At 47.8% G+C, this 19,293-nt stretch overlaps 1 protein-coding gene across 2 annotated transcripts in view; it reads left to right on the plus strand.

The window, feature by feature from the left end:
* Nucleotides 1–5,708: 5,708 nt before the first annotated feature.
* RHBDL3 (rhomboid like 3) overlaps nt 5,709–19,293 on the plus strand; it is a 59,690-nt gene continuing 46,105 nt past the window's right edge. The window contains exons 1-2 of one of the 2 annotated variants that reach the window (XM_065693884.1): nt 5,709–5,832; nt 9,247–9,270. In XM_065693884.1, the coding sequence (XP_065549956.1) occupies nt 5,713–5,832; nt 9,247–9,270 (144 nt within the window). In that variant the 5' untranslated portion in view covers nt 5,709–5,712. Of the gene's footprint in view, nt 5,833–9,102; nt 9,271–19,293 lie in introns of those variants that run through there. The other variant, XM_065693883.1, reaches the window with a different exon arrangement.

Consider the following 19,293-nt stretch of genomic DNA (forward strand, 5'->3'; position numbering starts at 1 on the left):
CATCAATGATGAAGAAAATAAACGCATTCATGTGATACAGAGCTTTCAAATTGATGACCTGAGCAACTGAATGGTTCGCTGTCCCTAGACTTTTACAGTACTCCGTGTGTGCTTGTGGTGCCATGCAGCAATGGCACATGAAAGCTGAGAAGTGCACGATGGATGGTGCTGATGGATCCCTTCTTTTGTGGTCGTTTTGTTTTCTTTAGGTACAACACACCTGCCTTGGTAGAGGGAAAGTGGGTTGTTATAGGAAATAAGACCACTGTGATAGTGTAACTGAATCTGGAGGGATCTTTGTTCGTCTCGGCCTGTTGATCTTTTAACATCAAAGCAAGCAGGGAACACTGGGTATTTACATGCCCTGAGACTTTGTTTTCCTAATGGATAATTCTGCCCTCCCAGATCCTGACACCGCTGGTTATTCCCACCACTCCCACCCTCGGCGCACCCCCACAGAGGATACTTCAGGGCTTCCTTTCTCACAGGTTTATCTCAGACTGGCATTGTACTGATGCTAAAGTCTGATGGCCCTGCAGCATGGCCTGGCCTGTCCGAGGCCTGAGGGGCATCTGCTGGTTTAAACCAGTCGGTGGCTTTTAGCTCCAAAGCGCTCCTCAATATCTGCTACCACGCTGTGGCCCCCTCAGCAGCACGACTCCCTGTGCTGGGCACGCAGGGCTCGCTGGCCTTGGTGCGCCGATGCGGACCTTTGACACTAGCCAAACCTGGGGTGATTTCCGGGCTCAGTGTAACTGTTTTCTGGACAGGGCTGCAGCCAGGGTTGAGGGATTGCTGTCCTTTATGGAAGTATGTCGTCGTCCGGTGAATACTTCAATGTTAATGGAGCCAGCGCCCAACTGGAAGAGAGGTTTCTGTGGAAAAACGAGCGCAGCACCTCATGAGGGGCGAGCGGCCGCCAGGGGGCGCGCTGCCGCCGAGCTGACGGGGCCGGAGCTGGAGCTGGCGGCGCGGCGCAGAGCAGCGCAGCGGGGGCCGGTGCTGGGGCCGGATCCGGGTCCGGGTCCGGGTCCGGAGCGCAGCGGGTCCGCGGTATGAAACGGCTCCATCAGCTCAGCAGCGCTCGAGGCCCGGTAGCGGAGAGCCACAGTGCGCTCCCCGGGCCGTGCCACACTGCCCGTCCGCCCCTGAGGTACCGCGCGTGCAGCCGGCAGCCCTGAGGCGGGTCGTGCTCTGAGGCGAGGTGCTGGTTGCCCCCCACGGCAAGGCCGCCGGCGTGCAGAGCAAACTGGACCGCTACGAACTCATGTAAAACCAGACCTTCTCCACTGGTTTAGAGAGGAATTTGCTTGGACTGAGACCTGGAAGCGAACACAAGTCCTGATACCCAACTCTGGGCAGCTGGCTGGGTTCGCTGTGGAAAGCTGCATAGCTGTGCCACCTCGGTAAGAGTTGCCACGTTCACTCTCTGGATCCTGTGAGGATTATAGTCACGGGGAGGATTACAGTCACTGGGAGGGAAAAGTATTCTATTTGTGGAGCAAACAAAGACAAAAATGCAAAAAGTTGAGCTCTTGCTGTTGAGTGCCGGTTGGCGGGGAGGAGGAACAGCCCAATCAGGTCCACTACTGGTGCTCTCTTAACAGTGAATTGGTTTATTTCCTCTGGTCCAGTCAGTTTCCTAACAGCTTTCACTGTATTTTCCAAAACCAGACTCTTATCTCCTCTTCCTGTTTGGTCTGATGTGTGAATCACCTTGCCATGGTGTCAAGTCACTGAGAGGACAAAGATCTCAATTCCTCTTCTTGGAGATGCATCCTTCACCCCTCGGCTTTAACTGCCTGTAAGCTTGTCAGTTCTGGGTTAACTATAAGCATGACTTATGTTAGAAATGAACCTTGAGTTACTAACTGGTCTCTATTCTGAACAATTCTTTTAATTTGGAATGAACCTACCACTGTGTGCTGTGATCCCATCAGGTGACAGTTAAAAAGGAACAGAACACATTTTAAACACTGTAAGGGCTGGCCTGATAGAAGAGCTCACTCTTAAGACAACCACCAAAAATAATGATTAATGGTGGATTTAATTACTTCCGCAGCCACAACCAAAAAGACAATTAGATCTAACTGCAACCAATTGCAGCCACTGGAACAGGAGAGAGCTGGAGGTGGAAAGACTAGAGTCTACTTTTTCAGTGGTGGACTTGAAAAAGTCCTAAGTATAACATGGGGAATAGGGAGGGTTAGGAGGGCAGTCTTTCAATGCAAGTTAGAAAACAGAGAAGAGATGGGACCTTATTTTTTTTCCCACTATTTCTTCTCTTCAGGAAGGAAAGTATCCATGAATCAGGGAGAATCCAAAAGGCAGCACATACAGACTAATTCATATTGACCCTAGAAGTTGAACTTGTATTGTCCCAGCCATGATGAGTATCATTGATACTGAAAGAGCACTTTGCCGTTGTTACCTTTTGGGCACAGTTTAAACCCGTTTCATACCATGTGTGGTCCTTAAAGATTTTTTTGCTATTTTCATTAATGTGAAGCGGTTAATCTGAGTGGTTTGATCCAGTCCCAACTAATTCTTGCTAGGGTTGAGTTTGGGTGCAGTGGTTTTGGCTTCTGATCCAAAATACTGTGTTTTGCCTCATCAGTTACCTTCCAGGGCTGGCTGCTAGCTGAACTCCAGTACAGTAATCAAGCTGGGGAGGTTGCTCCATTTAGTTCCAATTATGAGAGCTGGGCAGTTTTGTAAAAGCCCTTTGGGGCTACTTTGGGTGGAAAAAAGGACCCTTGAACAAACTGTTTTGATTTGCTCCAGGAGGCTTAGCTAACAGATGTTGCCTGGGTCCCTACTTTGAGGGCTTTCTATTGCATATTCATAAGCTGACCTTTATAGCCACTTCCAGTGCAGGAAGGACATGTATCTACATTTTGTTCGCAGCATTAGGCATATAAAAGGTTGCCTCCATGACTGAATGTGAAAATGGATTGGGGTTTATTATCTCAAGTTCTTCTGCCTAAGTTTCTTCTGAAGCCCTTGTGTGTTCTGTTTGCATCTGCCCCGTGGTGGCCCACAGTTCCCTAGTTTCTCTAGCAATTACTGTTTTCCAAGGTACAGTCACCAGGGGATGCAGTGGGGAAAAATGACAGCCTAAATTAAGAGGCTCTCACAGACTTGGAAGATGATAATTTGTCAGTAACAAAACTCCTCATTAGAATACTGTTAATTTCCTTTCTGTGGCAATTATAGCACAGCACTAGCTCATATGTGCAATGTGCAGAGATATTTCCCTGGGAAAAAAAAAAAAATACCCAAAAAAACCCCAACCCTATCATTACCACTAGTGAAAAATATTCCTTAGGGTGAAAAATGAACTTGTAATTTAGCAGCAGTTTTCCAGCTTAGTGGGAGTTTGGTGCTAAGGTTTTGGGAGTTCTCCCTGTTGTATATTGTATTTATGCTAGACTTCATGGTTAGCATTTTCCCACTAGCATCTGGAATCAGAAGTGATACAGAGCTCTTAACATGGCAGTCCCCAACTGGGTGGAACCTGTTACCCCTGAAATTCAGCTCATTTAATCTCCCTTCACTTTAAAAATGCATTTCCCTCCTCCCTACAGACATCTTTAAGTGATTGCTGTTTCTTTCTGTTGGCATAGCATATTTTTGCTTATCCATCTGTTTTGAAGTTTTGATGAGGTTTAGTTTTTCAATCAAAAAGAGATTGTTTTTATAATAGCTGTTTAGTGCCTGGAATGTTTTGGCAGCGGTGCTGGTGTATGAGTACAGTGGGTTTGTGCTTCTCAGAAGTGCTAGATCTGGTAGCCTGTTTTTACACTTTGAGAGAGCAGTCTGGACAGGCTCTAGACAATCAAGAAGTGAATGCTGTGCTCAGGGAATCACCTTTAAACCTGAAGAAAGTTTGCTCTGTTTAACTGATGAGTGTTGGTCATAAAGGAGAGAAACCCCCTTGTTCATCGGTTGCACTGGAGACCCCTGAAGAGCTTTTATTTTGCCGTCATTCACCTGAATTCTGGGGTAGAAAAGTTCTGCTCTTCAGGTCCAAAGTTCTGGAGTTTACTTCTTGCACATGCTTAAAAAGTTTACCTAAAATCTTCAAACTACTGGAAGGGACATTTCTTTAAAAAATATCTCCTAGCTCGGATTGTGATCTGCTGGGCACAGAGCCATCAACAGAGGGAAGTTTTTTACCTGAATACTCCTCGAAGATAACAGATTCCTTCCCTAATATTTGCTCAGGGTGGGGCATCTCAAGCAGCACTACAGGATGAGATTATCATCTTAACTCTTTTATTTGTTCCCAAAATATGGATTATTTGCAGGATTCGGGTCTTCTGCTGGTTTGGCTAAGGGACCAGATCAGATAACAGAGAATATCATTCCCTTTGGTTGATCTTGCTCAGCTGTGTGGGATGATATTCTAGCCTCTGGTCCTGACCCTAAATTAGTGCCAGCCATGCAGGATGCTGAGATGTGGAAACCTGCTCTCCTCTGGTGGCTGTAGCTTGTGTGGGTGTATGGAAAGGACTTAGCACTGTTTCCTTTTTCTTGCAGAAAAATCTTTTAGCAACTGACAAGCTAGGACCCAATGTCTAAGAGCATGGGCCTGTGTGTTTCCCCATCACTGTGTAGGACAAATCTAATATGGATCAAAAGTAATTCACAGTATGGAGCTCATGGTAGCTGTGGATAGGAGAGACAGTCTTTGCTGCCTGCTCCAGTACTGCTCCAGTGGTATTCTAGATGGATGTTGGGGTTTTGTTGTTGTTGTTCCAAACAAATTTGTAGAGAAAAGAGAGACTTCTAGCTTGGCTCTGTCCTTGTGGCTGAGGTGTGTCTGATCTGCTATTGGAGCTCTTGCATTAAGAAAACGTGCCCTGTGGTGCTGGGCCGTCTGCTCTGACTCTGGGCCCTGTCTGGCGTTGGTGGAGCAGAAAGCAGAGGCACTGGCAATGCATGGATCAGCCTGGCTCGCTTGCCCTTCCCCCTTGCCAACCTGCTATATCTCTACTTCATTGGATGAAGTTAAAACTGCCGAATCTTTGCCTTCCATCAGGGCATTCCTCAAGTTCCTAATCCAGGCTCCAGATGGTCAAGATAGGCATCTTGACACAGAGGAACAAATAATTATGGCAAAACACTTAAAACCCCACAATGGGCCCTAGCCGTGGGGCTCTCCAGGACAGAGAGGTTACCTTCAGAGAGCCCAGATAGCGCGGCACGTCTGGCCACCTGCCCGACGGGACCCTCGGGACCACAAAAGCAGGTGCCAGAGCGTGGCACCGGAGGAGAGCGGGCTGAGACCCGCCGGTTCCGCTCGCCCGGGCCCTGCCGCGAGGGTCGCTCCGGGAGGGCAGGGGCGACCCGCGACTCCCCCGCCGCATCCTCAGCCGTGCTGCTGCTCCGGGCTCTGCCTCCCCCGCGCTGGGAAGGGCGGGCCGCCGGCCGCAGGGCTCGGGGGGAGGCGCCGGCCGTGCCCGGGGAGGGGTCACCTGCCCCGTCCGGAGCCGGCCGCCGGGATGCCGCCCGCCAGCGCTGCCCGCGCTAATTGGATGTTCCCTGGATGGAGGATTTCCTCCCCTCCCGGCTGCGGGAGTCACGGAGGCAGGCTCGGTTGCGCTTGAAAGTTTGCCAAGCAGCAGCTAGGTTTAATTTCTTGAAGGATCTGGGGAGAAGGGAAAGGGGGCGGGGGGGGCGGGGGCTGGAAGGGGACCGTTTCCAAGCATGGGAGACAGGCTGCCGGAGCCTCACGCCAGCTCTTCCCCTGCTGTGGCTGCCAGCTCAGAGGCGGAAGAAATCGAGGTGCTGGACTCAGAGGATGTCCTACCTATGGCTGCAGAGGATGTAAGTTTCCTTTGCTCGGTGTCTGCCCACCTTTCCCCAGGGCCGGGTTAATCGGCTCGAGCTATTTATAGATGAAGTCCGGGATGGGGGGAGGAATGGGGCTGGTGACCCTCTGGGGCCGGGGAAAGCCGCCGTCCCCACGGCCCTCCCGCCGCCGGTGCCTGCGGCTGTTTCCGTCCCCGGGAACGCAGCTCCCTTCTCCTTGCCCCAGCTCGGAGAGCTCTGGCGGCAGCGGCCCGGACGGGCTGCGGGTCCGTTCTGTGGGATGCTGGGTCCCCGCGAGCTTCTGCCGGCTGGGCAGGGGCGGCGGGGCTGCGCACGGAGCTGTCCCTGGAGGCTGGAGAGGGGCTGACGCCTCGGCTTGAGCCGCTTCCAAGGGACAGAGAGCTTCTCCAGAGAGCCAGCCACTCGGAGGGTGACAGATATGAAACGCTCTCGGGAGCCTGGTCCTTCTTCCAGCCCCCGAGCAACAAACAGCCGAGGAAGTTTTCTCCCCGACGCGGCTGAGCTGATGCTTCTCTCCACCCTCTGAGCTCTGATTGCACCTGAGGGTGGGAAAACTTGGCACCGGTCTCTGCCTCTGCTCATCCAGCCTAGAAGGACACCAAGTGGTCCTGCGTGCTTTGAATCTGCTCCTGCCGGGCTGAGCAGCAAAGCCTGCAGAGCCGAGGCGGTAGTTCTGCATCTGCCGGTCCCGGAGGCAGGAGCTCGCTGTGCACCTGTCTGTGAGGGCGCGAACGTAAGCAGATCCTGCAGTCCTGGTGCATCCCAGCACTGCTCGCAGCTCTCCTTCCCAGCAAACTCTGCTGGGTTCAGGACTAGGCAAACTGTCTGCTCAGCCTGCAGAGGAAAGTGCAGAGTCTGCCTCTGCGTATGAAGGCAGGAAGCAGTGATACTAAATGTCTTTCTGCAGCGGGCTCTGTCTCGGGTCTTGCACCAGTTTGAGAGGAACACTCGTGAACTAAGCTTCCAGCAATGGTGCATCCCCCTTTCACTGTACTTTTATGACACTGGGGCTGCTTAGGGGCAGTGTCTGCTCCTCATCCCCCAGCCCTTCCTTCTGAATCACCTAGAATTTGGATGCTGTTGGGTTTTCCTCCCAGAGGGTAGCAGAGGAAGTGCAATTGCCTGGCAGAGCTGCATTCCCTACGCTGTATCCTGAGCGCTGTATAGTCAGGAGAGATGTGTGGTACAATTTGACCTCTGCTACAGCACTGCCAGACAGCCCTAAGAGGAACATGCCTGACCCTGGGGTATGTGTAGCTTTCACTTGGAAAGGGTGTCTTTCCAGGAGCTTTCACAGGCCAGGTTTCCAAATCCCAGTGCTTGCTTACCTCAGACTGTGACCTTTCCTTCTGTGACAATTTCTGTGGTTGTCTGGATGGTCTACAACAAAGATTTCCTGCTGTGATACACATGGACCCCTTGGAGTTACTCCACCCTCTACGTGAGTGCAGCCATTAGCAATTCAATCCTGCCAGGGGCAACGGGATGCTGAAGTGCTGAGTGCCTGGCAGGACTGGGCTCCTGAGACAGCAGAGAGACCATGAGCTTTCCTCAGTGAAATATAGATTTTCATCCTAGTTCTGCTACCAACTTGCTGCTTGACCTTGAGGTAGGACAGCCCTGGTCTGATCCAGCTTGAGGTGTCTTGCTGGGATCTGCATTGTTATTTGACTCTGGTACCTTGTTTTCTGCAATCAACAAAATTGGGCTAGAGCCTGCAGTTGCATTGGTTATGGGAAGCTGCTGAGACTTGGCGATAGATGATGTGATAGAAACCTGAGGTATCGGATATCATCTGCAAGTGAGGAGCAGGAAGTTGTGTAAATGCTCTCCTCCTTGGCCAAGATTTCCTGCTGAAACAGGCTGCAGAGCATCATCTCTGAACATTCGAACTGCTCTGTGCTAGGACCTGAGTGCCCCCTTGAGACCTCACTGGGGACTGAGTTTCTGTTGTTACTACATTTGAAAGCTTGATGTGAGCTCTTGGGCTTGGCCAGCAAGAACTGACTCAAGGTCAGTTCTTTATGTGGTATTAACAACAAAAATGTTACAGAGTGGCGGTTTGGCTGTCACAGCCTTCTCAGTGTGCAACAGCTCAGCTGTCATTGCAGCTCTGGGAGCAGCCTTCCACAAAGCCAGGATTCAGGCAGTCCCCACATGTTCTGTTTAAGTGCTGGGCTGATTTATGATGATAAATGGGAGTTTATAAATGGATAGAGGCATGGGGAGGAGGGGAGCCAACAACTTAACTGATTAAATGGAATTCAGTGGCCTCATATCCCACTGTCTCTCTAGTCAATTCTGCTTTAGATCTGCCTACCATATGAAAAGAAATGTTCTTCCAGGACTAGATAAAACTCTCACCAGAGTCCTGCTTTGCATGTAGCACAGAGAGATTTGTTTCTCTCGGCCTGGTGTTTGTTGGTTTACTCACTTTGCCTCTCTGGCAGGGTGAATGGGGCAGAAACAAAGTGTCGTGCTGGAGAAACGGGAATGTGCACGTTTTTTTTCTGGGGTCCCCAAGCCAGTGGTTACCCCACTGTTGCCCTGTGGAAGTTGTTCTCTTCTTAGCTGGCTCCCAAATCCAAGAGAGATGGGAAAAATCATTAGGAATCCCCTCTGTCCTGTGGGACAGCGAGGCAGCAAGCCTGGGTCCGGGTGGTGACTTGATATTGGTCTTTATGCAAAGCATAAATTGGAGCTGGTTGCCAGCTTGTTTTTTCTGTTCCCAAGTGACAAGGACTTGTGGATTGTTCACATGATCAATAGTGTTGAAATGCAGCTTCCTCCTGCACAGAGATGTTAAGGCAGATCTGCTAGAACAGAAGTGTGTGGGGTATATTCTTGTAATGGGCTCTCTTCAGCCATACACACTCCCACTTTGCCTGAGAGGAATTACCTGTTTTCAGACGTGGACATGTGAGGTTCAAAGAACTGGTGGGTTATCAGAGACCTTGCAGCAAGTCCCTACCCGAGTTAGGAGCAGGCAGCAGACAACCCAGCAAGGCAGGATCTCAGAAAGTGATCTGAAACCCCATTGCTAATTCCTCCCTCCCCTCAATATGCACCAAGCTTTCTGGATGCCTGTGAGTAAAAAAGCATTTTATTCCTTGCTTGCCTGCAGGTAGACAAAGTGGGAGAAAACAGAATTAACACATGAATGTTCTGAGTTCATCCTAATTTGGATTTGTAAATGAAAACTGTTCTCCCTGTGGTTGGTAGATTCCCCCTGCCTCCTCCCCCGGAAGGGTAGGTGATTCTGGGATGAAGAAGGATGCTGGAAATGGCACTAAATCATTTGGTTATTTCTCTGTGTTAGAATATACTTCTACAGTTTACTGCATGTTAATGTCGTTGCTCTTATACCTTCTTTTTCTTCTTTTTCCTCCCTTATGCATTGCCTCTCAGCACTGGAAAGCCCTATTTGATCAGGTATGTGAACAACTGATGTGTTGTCTCTGTCTCGTGAGCAAAGATTCCAACCCTCAGTTAATTTCCTCTGTACTAGATTTCCCTGCTTTTAGAATACAGCCTAGAAGTAATGTGCTTCATGCTCCTAGTTCCCAGGATGCTGGTGTGCAAGTCACTACTGCTTTGGGCCTTTCTCTCAATTTCTCTTCTGAGTAGCCAGGGTCAGAGTTGGGCCCAGCCTGGCCACCCCTTCTAGCACAAGGGCTGAGCTGAGGGCCCACAGCAGGTGCTCTGTTTGTTCCCAGTTGTACCAACCTTGCTCTGTGGATTAAAAGATCTACTGATTGAGGCAGGCAAACTAGGACCTGTAAAACAAGCACTGTATTCTTTTAAAGGGCCCCCCCATTTCAGCTGCTAAACTGACTGCTGGGGAGTTGCATCCTCCCAGGGAGGACCTGCTGCTTTAAACTTGCACAGAATGAGCAAAATACCTGCTTCTGTACCAAAGACTATGGTTGTATCAGGAAAATGCCTTGAGTCAGATCTGTAGCCAGATGAAATCAGCACAACACTGTAGAGCTCTGAGTTATAGCTCCTGAGAATTTGGACTGGGGATTCTAGTTTGTAAATTATGCTTTTAGCTGCTTTAACTGACGTGTTTGCTTTGTGGTGTTCCTTCCATCTGCCAGGTTGAAATGTGAAGCAATCATAAACTGAAGAGTTTTTTTGGGGTTGACTTGCTTCTAAACTGCAGCGCTCTCTTGATGTCATAAACTTTTGTGCTGTTGTGTGTGCGTGTAAATGTCACCTTCTGTAAGGGAGCTTATTCTGATGCTGGCATCGTCCTGGCAATGCTAAAGTTCAGATAGGATTTTGTCCCTGCTTTATGAGGCGATAATTTTGCTTCTGTGTCTGGCTGAACTGCAGAGCTGAAAGCTATGGTGCAGTCTCTGCAAAAGGATGTCCTTGGTACCCTGGGGGTTCTGTTATCATTCAGCTAATAACTGGACTGCCTGTTCTGATGAGCGCTCATTTATACCCACTTAGCTGTGATGAGCTAAGAATCCATGGGTCTGGACTGCAGTACACTTGTTGTTGTATAGTCAAGCAAGCTGGCAGCTGGGAATTAGGTTACTATAACTGTTGATCATGCCTAAGTTCTGTGGTGTATTTATTTGAATTCGCTGCCACTCAAAAAGGTGGATGCAAGATAAATTGCTTGTGGTCTGGATGTTTTCAGCCACTTTGAGTTCTTCCATCTGAAACATTGGCCTTAATTTGGAGTCTGATTCTACAAACATCCTTTGAAGTCACTGAGTCCTTGTGGGATGGGGCTCTTGGCTGATAGCTACCTCGGGCTCAAAGAGAGGAATCTGTAATTCCCCGCTGGATTTGCCTGAATAGTAGATGGGAGGTTTTTCCTTCTTTTTTTTCTTTTTGAGGGAGGGAAGAATTTGACTGTTGGAATTTACAGAACACTAGTCCAGTAACAAGGGAATGGGCTGAAAAGGCAGGCCTTCAACAATTAGCTATGTTTCAATTAGGCTGCAGCTGAAATTTAAGCCTCGTCTGTAAGGATTTAGTATCAAAGAGAATGCAACCTGTGACAACTAGTTGTAAGTCCCGAATAAATCAATAACATCCTTGTTGCCCATAAGCAAAGCCAAGGAGCTGATGTCTTCCTTGAGCATTATATCAGCAATGCAATGCAATGCAATTAGCCCTGCAGTGAATTGCAAGATGTTGTTTGTCATGGAACAAGGTTGCTATTCCCAGCAGCTCTGTACTGGGATGAGAGGGGAATGTTTTGTTTAGCACTGATTGGCACCCATGTGCCAAATGAGGACTGGCTTACTAACTAGGGTAAACCCATGTTTTGAAACTCAAAACAGTTGCAGCTCTCCCTGGGAGATGTGACCTGGCCTTATGGTTACTTAGAGTGAAAATGAGTAGCCAGAGATTAATGTACCCTGTGCATTTGTGACTCCTAGGCTGGGACTGATGTTTGCTTGCCACCCTCTCCTGCTGAGGCACACAGGCTCCTGCATTCACCGTGTCCCAGGAGAGCAGCAGAGCAGGAAAAGGCTTTGGAGAAAGAGCAGTTGGGAATTCACAGGCTGGGAGTCTCCAAGTCTCTTGTTTCTGGGGTGATGGAGTATGACAGCAAACAGTGCAAGGGGGTCAGCACTTCCTCCCCTTGGCTTTTTGCTTATTTGTTTTGGGGGAGAGGAGTGACTGACAATGCTTTCTGGAAGAATTTGTTTGTTCTGATCTAACTCTGATCTGTCACACTGAGAACTGTCAGTGACTCAAGACAGTATCTCCAGTCAATTGCAGATTGCTTCTTTTTGAGTAGTAAAAGAAATTTGGCAAAAAGTCAGATCCAGAAATGCATCCTAGGCTCTGAGGTTCAAAAAGCACTTCCCAGGGCAAAATCCTGACTACACTGAAACAAGTACCAAAATTCCTCCTGCGTTTAGTGGGGTCAGCACTTCAGCCAGGAGTTTTGGAGCAGGCAGACTCACAGCTTTTCAGTGCTGCAGCCAGGCAGTTACAGTACAGCTGCTGCTTCATGCTGTGCTTAGGAGATGTGTTTTTTATTACAAGGCCATGGCCCTCGGGCAGCTCTAACTCACTTTTATACAGGAACTTTTATAGAGATTCATACATTTATTTATTGTGCTCATAAACACCCTCCACCCACACACACACATTAGCTCCGCATCTGCTGCCTTCTGCAGAGCCTGCACCGTCGCTGAGCACTCCATGCTGTCTCCTTGTAGAATCCAAGCTCTGAGCAGAGCAAGGCATTGCCTCTCTCCATCCGTCCACAATCACTTGGGGTTTTCTTTTTCTTTTTTTTTTTTTTTAATTAATTGGCCAAAAAAACCCTTTTTTCCCTTAATCTTCTGGTAAAGTTAAAAATGCCACAATCGCAGGAGCAAGTCCTGACAGTTTCATACTTCTCTCTGCTAATAAGATACCTTGTTCATTGCTTTGCACACAAACATAAGAATATCTTGCTGTCCTTGTTGAAGGCAAGTTGTCTGATCATTAGAGTGCATCTGCAGATGAGTTTCCTGAGGGGGTCTCCCTGCTTTGCTCTGTCCTTTCTAGGGCCTTGGGTGCCCATCTTCACCTCCATGTCTCCAGTGCCCCTGCCTTAGAGATGACTGCAGCTAATCAGTATCATCCAGCCTTGGCTGTGCTCGGTAAAGGGGCTATCTAGGAGGACAATGTTCATTATTAGGACAGACCTGCCTTCTGAAGGTGGCTTTTAGCCTTGTTAGATACCAAGATACTATCTTCTCTGTTTTTCCATCCCCATGGCTGCAGAGATTTCAGGGGTGAATTAACATTATCAGCCCTCATCTCAGAGTTCTCACTTCTTCTCACCCATACCCTGGTTTGTAGTCATGACAACAAACTTGTTTTAAATAGACATAGAGAAAACTCTCCAAAAGACCCTCCTCACTGGCTCAGCACCTTGATGCTATTGCTTGTCAATCCAGGCTGTGTTTTTGTTGCAGCTGCTTTAGAAATCCTGGATTCCTTCCTGAGACTTGTATGTGGGTGTGATGGCAGCAGATGAACAGAGTTTATTGGGAATGCAGAGAGATGCCAAGTTAGCCAGTCTGTGTAGGCAGCTAATGGAAAACTTGAGCTCAGAAACAAGGTTGTAGAGATATCCTGGACCAGACATGCACTTGCCAGGAAGAGTTCGGATGCTGACATTACCAGCAGTGGGTGCAGCTGAACCTGCTCTGCCATGGTCTCATAAAACATTAAATTATGCTTGAAAATATGCTGACTTTGCAGCTGCCTTAAATCCAGGACTGGTTCCTGCAGGACTGAAATTGCAAAACAATCCATAAAATCAGGCCAGCTATTGTGATGGTTGGTGGTAACTGGGAAAGGGAATTGTTTTGAAATCAATGATCTTTTATGTTAACTGTGTCCCTTTTCTCTGGATAGCCTTTAACACAGGCAGGATGAGCTATTGCCCATACTGTAAAAGACATTCCAGTTTGTTTACTGGGGCACTGTTGAGCTAAACATCACTTCACAGTGGAAAGGTTCCCTGAGAATTGTTGCTGGCTAACCACTGCTGGCTGTGGCTGCAGCACCTTGTCAGGCAGGTCTCTGAGCTTGGGGCAGTGGTTTTACCACTTTCTCTGGCAAATTGCTTGTGTCTTACCACTGGTTTGTGTGGGTCACTGGAAGCAGGAGGAGCAGCAGCTGCAAGGTGAGGAACAGAAAGGAATGGCAGTGAGAGCAGCAGTACAAGCAGGGGGTTGAACACAGGCTTGTATGCAATCTTCAAGTCCTTGCCTGAATCTTGGACTATCATTGACTTTTAATGTAGTGTTTCTCAGGACATATGTCCACATTCAAGTGCTAGGATGCTGCAAAGAGGAGGTTATAGGAACTGTTATTAGGAAACAGTTGTAGGCTTGTTACTTCATCTCCTAAGGTGAACTGCAGAATCAGAGGTGATAGTGGGAAGACTGTCTACAGTGACAACAGATTAGCACCCAGGCCCTAAAACCAGGGTCTGTCTTGTCTGCTATATTAGACATTTCTGTGAGTGTGACAAGAAATTTGCCCCCTTCTCCCCCTCTACCACACTGCACATTGTAAAGTGGAAAGACACTTTAAAAGCTACAAGGGTCTCTTGGCAATGCACAGAGGGGGTTCAGCATCTGCCCCATGACTAGAAGTCTAATCTCATTTACAGTTGTCAGCGTGGGCTGCTGGAGGAGATGAAAGGCAGAGGACAAGGAGGAAGAATAGATTAGTCTTGAGCAGAGGGCACTGGGAGTGCACCTGCCTCTGCCCCACTACCTTGCGGAGGGGCAGCGGCAGCAGCTGGGCATGTGTCATCTGCTGCTCTTTGAGGCACCCAGCCATGGAGCACACGATTAATGACTCAGGGGGCTGGCCTTTTGTGAGTGATAAAGCCCTGGGATTTAGGCAGAGCTCTCTGGCCTTTCTTCTGAGCAGCGCCATCACTTTACATTTCTCAAGTGGCGTTGGTAGCAGGGAGCTGCTGTCTGTGGCCACAATGCTTCCCTTTCTCCTCTCTCCCCAAAATGGGCTGACCTTTGTCATGCAGCATTAACCCTTTGACTCTTCCACTTTGGGTTATGGGGTTGGGGAAAAAAAAAAAAAGAGTCCCTTCAAATTCATCGCTCTGTGGACAGACTTGAAGGGTAGAATGGGCTGCTTAGAGGGGATCTGATTTTGCTGAAGAAGATTGTTTTGGTGATGCTGTCTGGATTATCAACCTCTCACTGCCTTCTGCCAGAGTATCTTTTAAATACAGCAGCCCCCAGAAAAGAGGGGATGGGAATTTATCTTTTTTTCAGTCAAGAAGGGAAACTGAGGCATTGAGCAGCAAATAGACGTCTAACAGAGTATTCCCTCTGCAGGGTAGTGTCTTTCACCATGCTTCGATTAGCCTGTGTCTGTCCCTAGTGTTGTTACAGTGGATGGCAATCTCCCAGCACTTCAAGGCTTATACCCAGATTTGGCTTTTAGCCACGATACCCTGGAGTGATGGCTCAGCATGAAAAAGCTACATGGAGGTCATTAATGATCTTCCTGCCTCTTGAAGGATGACAGCAAAAATTCCCTAAGTTCCTCCTTAATCTTCTAATACCTCTGTACACTGAATACCAGTAGCAGGTCTCTGAGGTTGTCTGAGATTATATTTACACTTTCCCTGCAGCGTGAAAGGTTTGGGATCAGCAACCCCATTTCCCTTTTCCCTGGATGCTCCTCTGTCCAGTCCCATTGACCTGTACATGGATTGTTGGCTTTGCCTTCTGGAAGAAGTTGGGAGAGGAAGCCTTCAGTATGAACCAGACATCAGCAGTGTAGCACAAACAGCACTGTAAACTGGTGCTGGTAGAAGCAAGCATCTCCTCAAATGCTTCAAGGAGTCATAACAAACGCACCAAAAAGCACATGGAGTCTGAGTCAGTCTTACACAGCTCGTGAGTTACTGGCAGCTTGATGTCTCTAGATTTGTAAAAGCTTCAGGAGGCTTCCTACTCATTACACATTTGTGTACCTTCCACATCTGAGTTGCCTGAAACCTGCACGTTGGAGTGCTGGCTCCGAGAGGGACAACAGGCTGGATTCACACCATGGTATCTGCTGCCCCCTGATCCCAGCTGCAGTGGCGGCTTTGGTAGCGTCCGCTCTGCTTTTCAGCTCAATGTGCAGGATGGTTTTTAGACACATAGATCCTTGCTAATGCATTGTTCCCAAATCCTGTCTAGCACACAGAAAATCACTGAAGCAATAAAAACATTTAAGCCTGCATGTTTAAAAAGAAAGGGGGGGGGGGGAAGCTGTAAACATAGGGTGGATTGATGCTGTTCTGCAAATCAGCTGGTGCATTGTCCTCTGTGGCTGTGTGCTCTGTTATGACAGAGAAGGGGAAGAGATCATCCTGTTTCCAGAGGAACAAGCCAGCTGCTTAGCAAGTGCAGACAGTTTTCTACACCAGCACCAGTTATGTCTGTAACATTTACAGAACTTTTAAAGTTACACTCCATCAGACCTGGAAATAAATGTTTCTTCTCTGTGGTAGGAAGTGTCATGTTGCTTTCTGATATTTGCAGTCAGTGCAAATGTACTGGGGCACGTTTGCAAATTAAATGCAGCAGTGGGTGTGTTTGAGTTTGATGGCAGCCAAGGAAGCTGTGATCTCTTTCTGCCTCCTCAGTAGGCATTGTACAGTGTGTTGGTCTGAAATCAGCTTGGTACCAACACACCATGAGACAGAGCTGTTGGGGTTCAGATGATGGTCTGTTTTCCTGCACTGTACATAGAGGCTGCTGCTGAAAGCTCATCTCTGAATGGTCAGGATTTTTATGAGATTCAAACCTTGTAGCCTGTTCAGACTGCAGCACTTGGGACAGTCACTTTGTTCCCTCTCCTCCCCCAGTCTCCTGAGTGGTGACATCCCTCCTCATTCAGCTGCTCATGGTGATATTGGACATATTCTACCACCAGAGATGATGTATCTTGGTGAAACGTGTAGTGAAAGTCCTGGATGTTTGTGATCACACCAACTCTCACTTGCATCTTGAATTCCTTCAACTTTAAACCCCCAGCACTAGCAAGACAGAGATGTATGTATTCTTAGTATAGGCTCCTGTTGCTTAGGAACGGCTGTCTGCAGTGACCCTGTGTTACCCTGAAAAGAGGAACAATGTATAAAACCAATGTTAAACAAGCAAGATCGATCTTACCCCTAGGACTTGTTCTTCATGTTCTTTGATACTTGTCATACTCTGGAGGTAGTTTATACTCTGGAGTTTTCCAAGTTGCATGAGATAAAAAATAAATGAGGCTGGAGGCAAAGCTCTTTGTGACTATCATCAAACCTCTGATCTCCTGCACTTCTTCAGGGTGATGTTCCCTAAGGAAGCATCTCTTTGCCTCTGTGATCCTTTACAACTAGGTACCAGTGGTGATGGTAACGCTGCTTTGTGAGCATCCATTTGTGTTGTATGATTGTAGTGGAAGTGCTTGTTGATGACAGCCTACAGCCAGCAAGACATAGCCATACTCACCTCTTGGCACAGAAAGGATCAATATTATAAAAGCTGAAAAACAGTTTCACAAAAACTACTGGAGGACTTGATCTTATTGCTCTGACTTGGTCTAGCAAAGCGCTTGAAAACAAGTGTGACGAGTGTCCTGACTCATTATACGTCTAACATCAACTGGATATTTTGCTGGGGCTGGTACCAGAATGGCATGTGCCCTGAGGGATTGGGAGAGCAGAGTGGGGTTTTAGTTCTGCCCCTTGGCTCTGAAACACAGCCATATGCTGTTTCCCTCCACTGGCTTCCTGCCACTCCTTTCACACATTTCTTTACCTTCATGCTGAGAAATAATGGGAAGTGGGCCTTAAGCATCTTTCCTCCCTTAAGGTAGTGGCCTCCATGGGAGGATGTTGCTTTTTAGCCTTGTCATTTGCACTGGGGAGGAAACTGAAAGTGTTTATTGTGGTTCCTTCTTCCATTTGAACTGTTGCGCCTTCTCTCAGCTACTTCCTCTTGGTTGCTAATTGAGGAGTTGCTTTTGCACAGTCTTGTTATCACTGGATTTATGTCTCTGGGTTGTTCTCCTCCCCATCAGCAGGGAAGGCACAAACAGTTTTCCTTCATGTGTCCTCTGACAATAGTATTTGGGGTTGCAGAAACATTTATTTTGCATTACTTTGTGTGTTTAGGCAGCTCTTTTGGGGGAGACTGCTGTGAAGAGCATGGGAGGTGGTCCTGCTGCTGCTATCTGTGGTCTCTGAGCTGTGCCTGGAGACCATGGCTGGAGCAATAACTTCCTTCCAACCTAAATGAAGTGTCTGAAGAATCTTTATTGAATTGCACGTTTGCTTTATCACACTTCACACTTGACAGCCCTGGGAATGGTTTAGCGATGGGACATTGTTTAGTGTTGGGCTTAACAGTCCTGGGGTACCTGTTGGACTTGATGATCTTAAAGGTCTTTTCCAACCTAGCTGATTCTATGATTCTGTCTTTTGCATATGTGTATGTATGCAGGATTGCTCTTGTGCCTTCAACATGTTAAATGTTCTGGTGTTGTCTCCTCTAGAGTGCTATGAGCTAGAGTGTATGTTGGCTTTTTAGAGGATTCTCTAGTGTTGGGCATCCCCACCAGACGCTTTTGCTATTGCAGTGTTTTTCAGTCAGCCTGTATCCCAGAAGCTGTAGTGTGCAGGTTTGCTTGTGTGCTCTTCACCTGGTGGCAAGCTCCTGCCTGCATTCATTGTCTGCTATAGCATTTGGAGAGGCCAAAGCCATGTGTTTTTATGAATGAGCACAGTGGTCCATTTCTCCTGGCCATTTACCTGTTGGGCATGATAGGAAACAGCTCTTCTGGTGGAGAGAGCAGCAGCACAGCTTCATAGCTTTATGTGAGGTCTGAAGCTGGATGGGGTATGAATGCTGGACAATCCTGTTCAACAAGACAGGTGCATCAAGTGACTTCTCTCAAGGTGGTGAGATGTCTCCCAAAGAACTGTCCCATTTGTCTGAAACAGCATCTTCCAGCCTTATTCCCTCTGAATCCCATGAGCTAAGAGCTGCCATTGCTGTACTGATTTATGAGATCTTTTAGTGTTGGTACTGGTGGCCAAAAGGAGCTCAGGCACAAAGTCATTTGCCAGCTCCTGATTTATGGCCCTAGTAAACAGTCCTGAAAAGCATAGTGAGAATTTTCTGGACCTTTCATGGTTCCAGCTGACTGGAAGCTCCAGGCTGTTACTTGACCATGTGGAGTAATAAAAACGTGAAAACTAATTAACTTTTAGACATATTGCAAAACAAACTGGTTCATGCAAAAAATGACTCCACATTTGCAGCAACAGTGATGTTATGGGCTTACAAGCCTGTATTTAATGGATTATGATGCATGAAGTATATTACTCTTGCTGACTTCTAAGGCCAAACAGAATATAACAAGCTTTACCGATCACTGAGAGTCTGAACACCAGGTTGGAGTAGTGTTCTTTTTCATCCTTGTTAATTATGTAGCTGATGTGTGGGTGGAGGTTTGACACAAAGCTGCATTCGATGGTTTCTTGTAGTCTAAACCAGCCTGAATTATGCACACCCAACCCAAGCCAAAGCAGTTCATTCAAGGAGAGATCCTCTCTGCAGTGTGAGTGCTGTAGTCTCTCTGAGGTCATTCTCTGCTTACTGCTCCTCATGAATGTAGCTGAATAAGCTCTTTGCCAGTAGGAATACCAAGGTGCTTTCCTGATGTTAGCAGGTTCAGGACCTGCCTCCTGTGATAAGGATGCTCTATGTGTGCCTGTCGTGATGACATCAGAGAAGGGATTTTAGAGTGCCCTGGGTTGTGTTCCTTGCCAATGACAAGATGCTTATTGACAGTGTATAGGTGTATAGGTATCCTACACCAATTTGGAGGGAGGGAATGACTAGCTATTCTCGCTTTCTAATGTGTATCCCTCCTTCTGTCCCATCGCTCCTGCATTACTCA

The sequence above is a fragment of the Lathamus discolor genome, chromosome 13 (assembly GCF_037157495.1).
Source record: "Lathamus discolor isolate bLatDis1 chromosome 13, bLatDis1.hap1, whole genome shotgun sequence".
In the NCBI taxonomy this organism is placed as follows: Eukaryota; Metazoa; Chordata; class Aves; order Psittaciformes; family Psittacidae; genus Lathamus; species Lathamus discolor.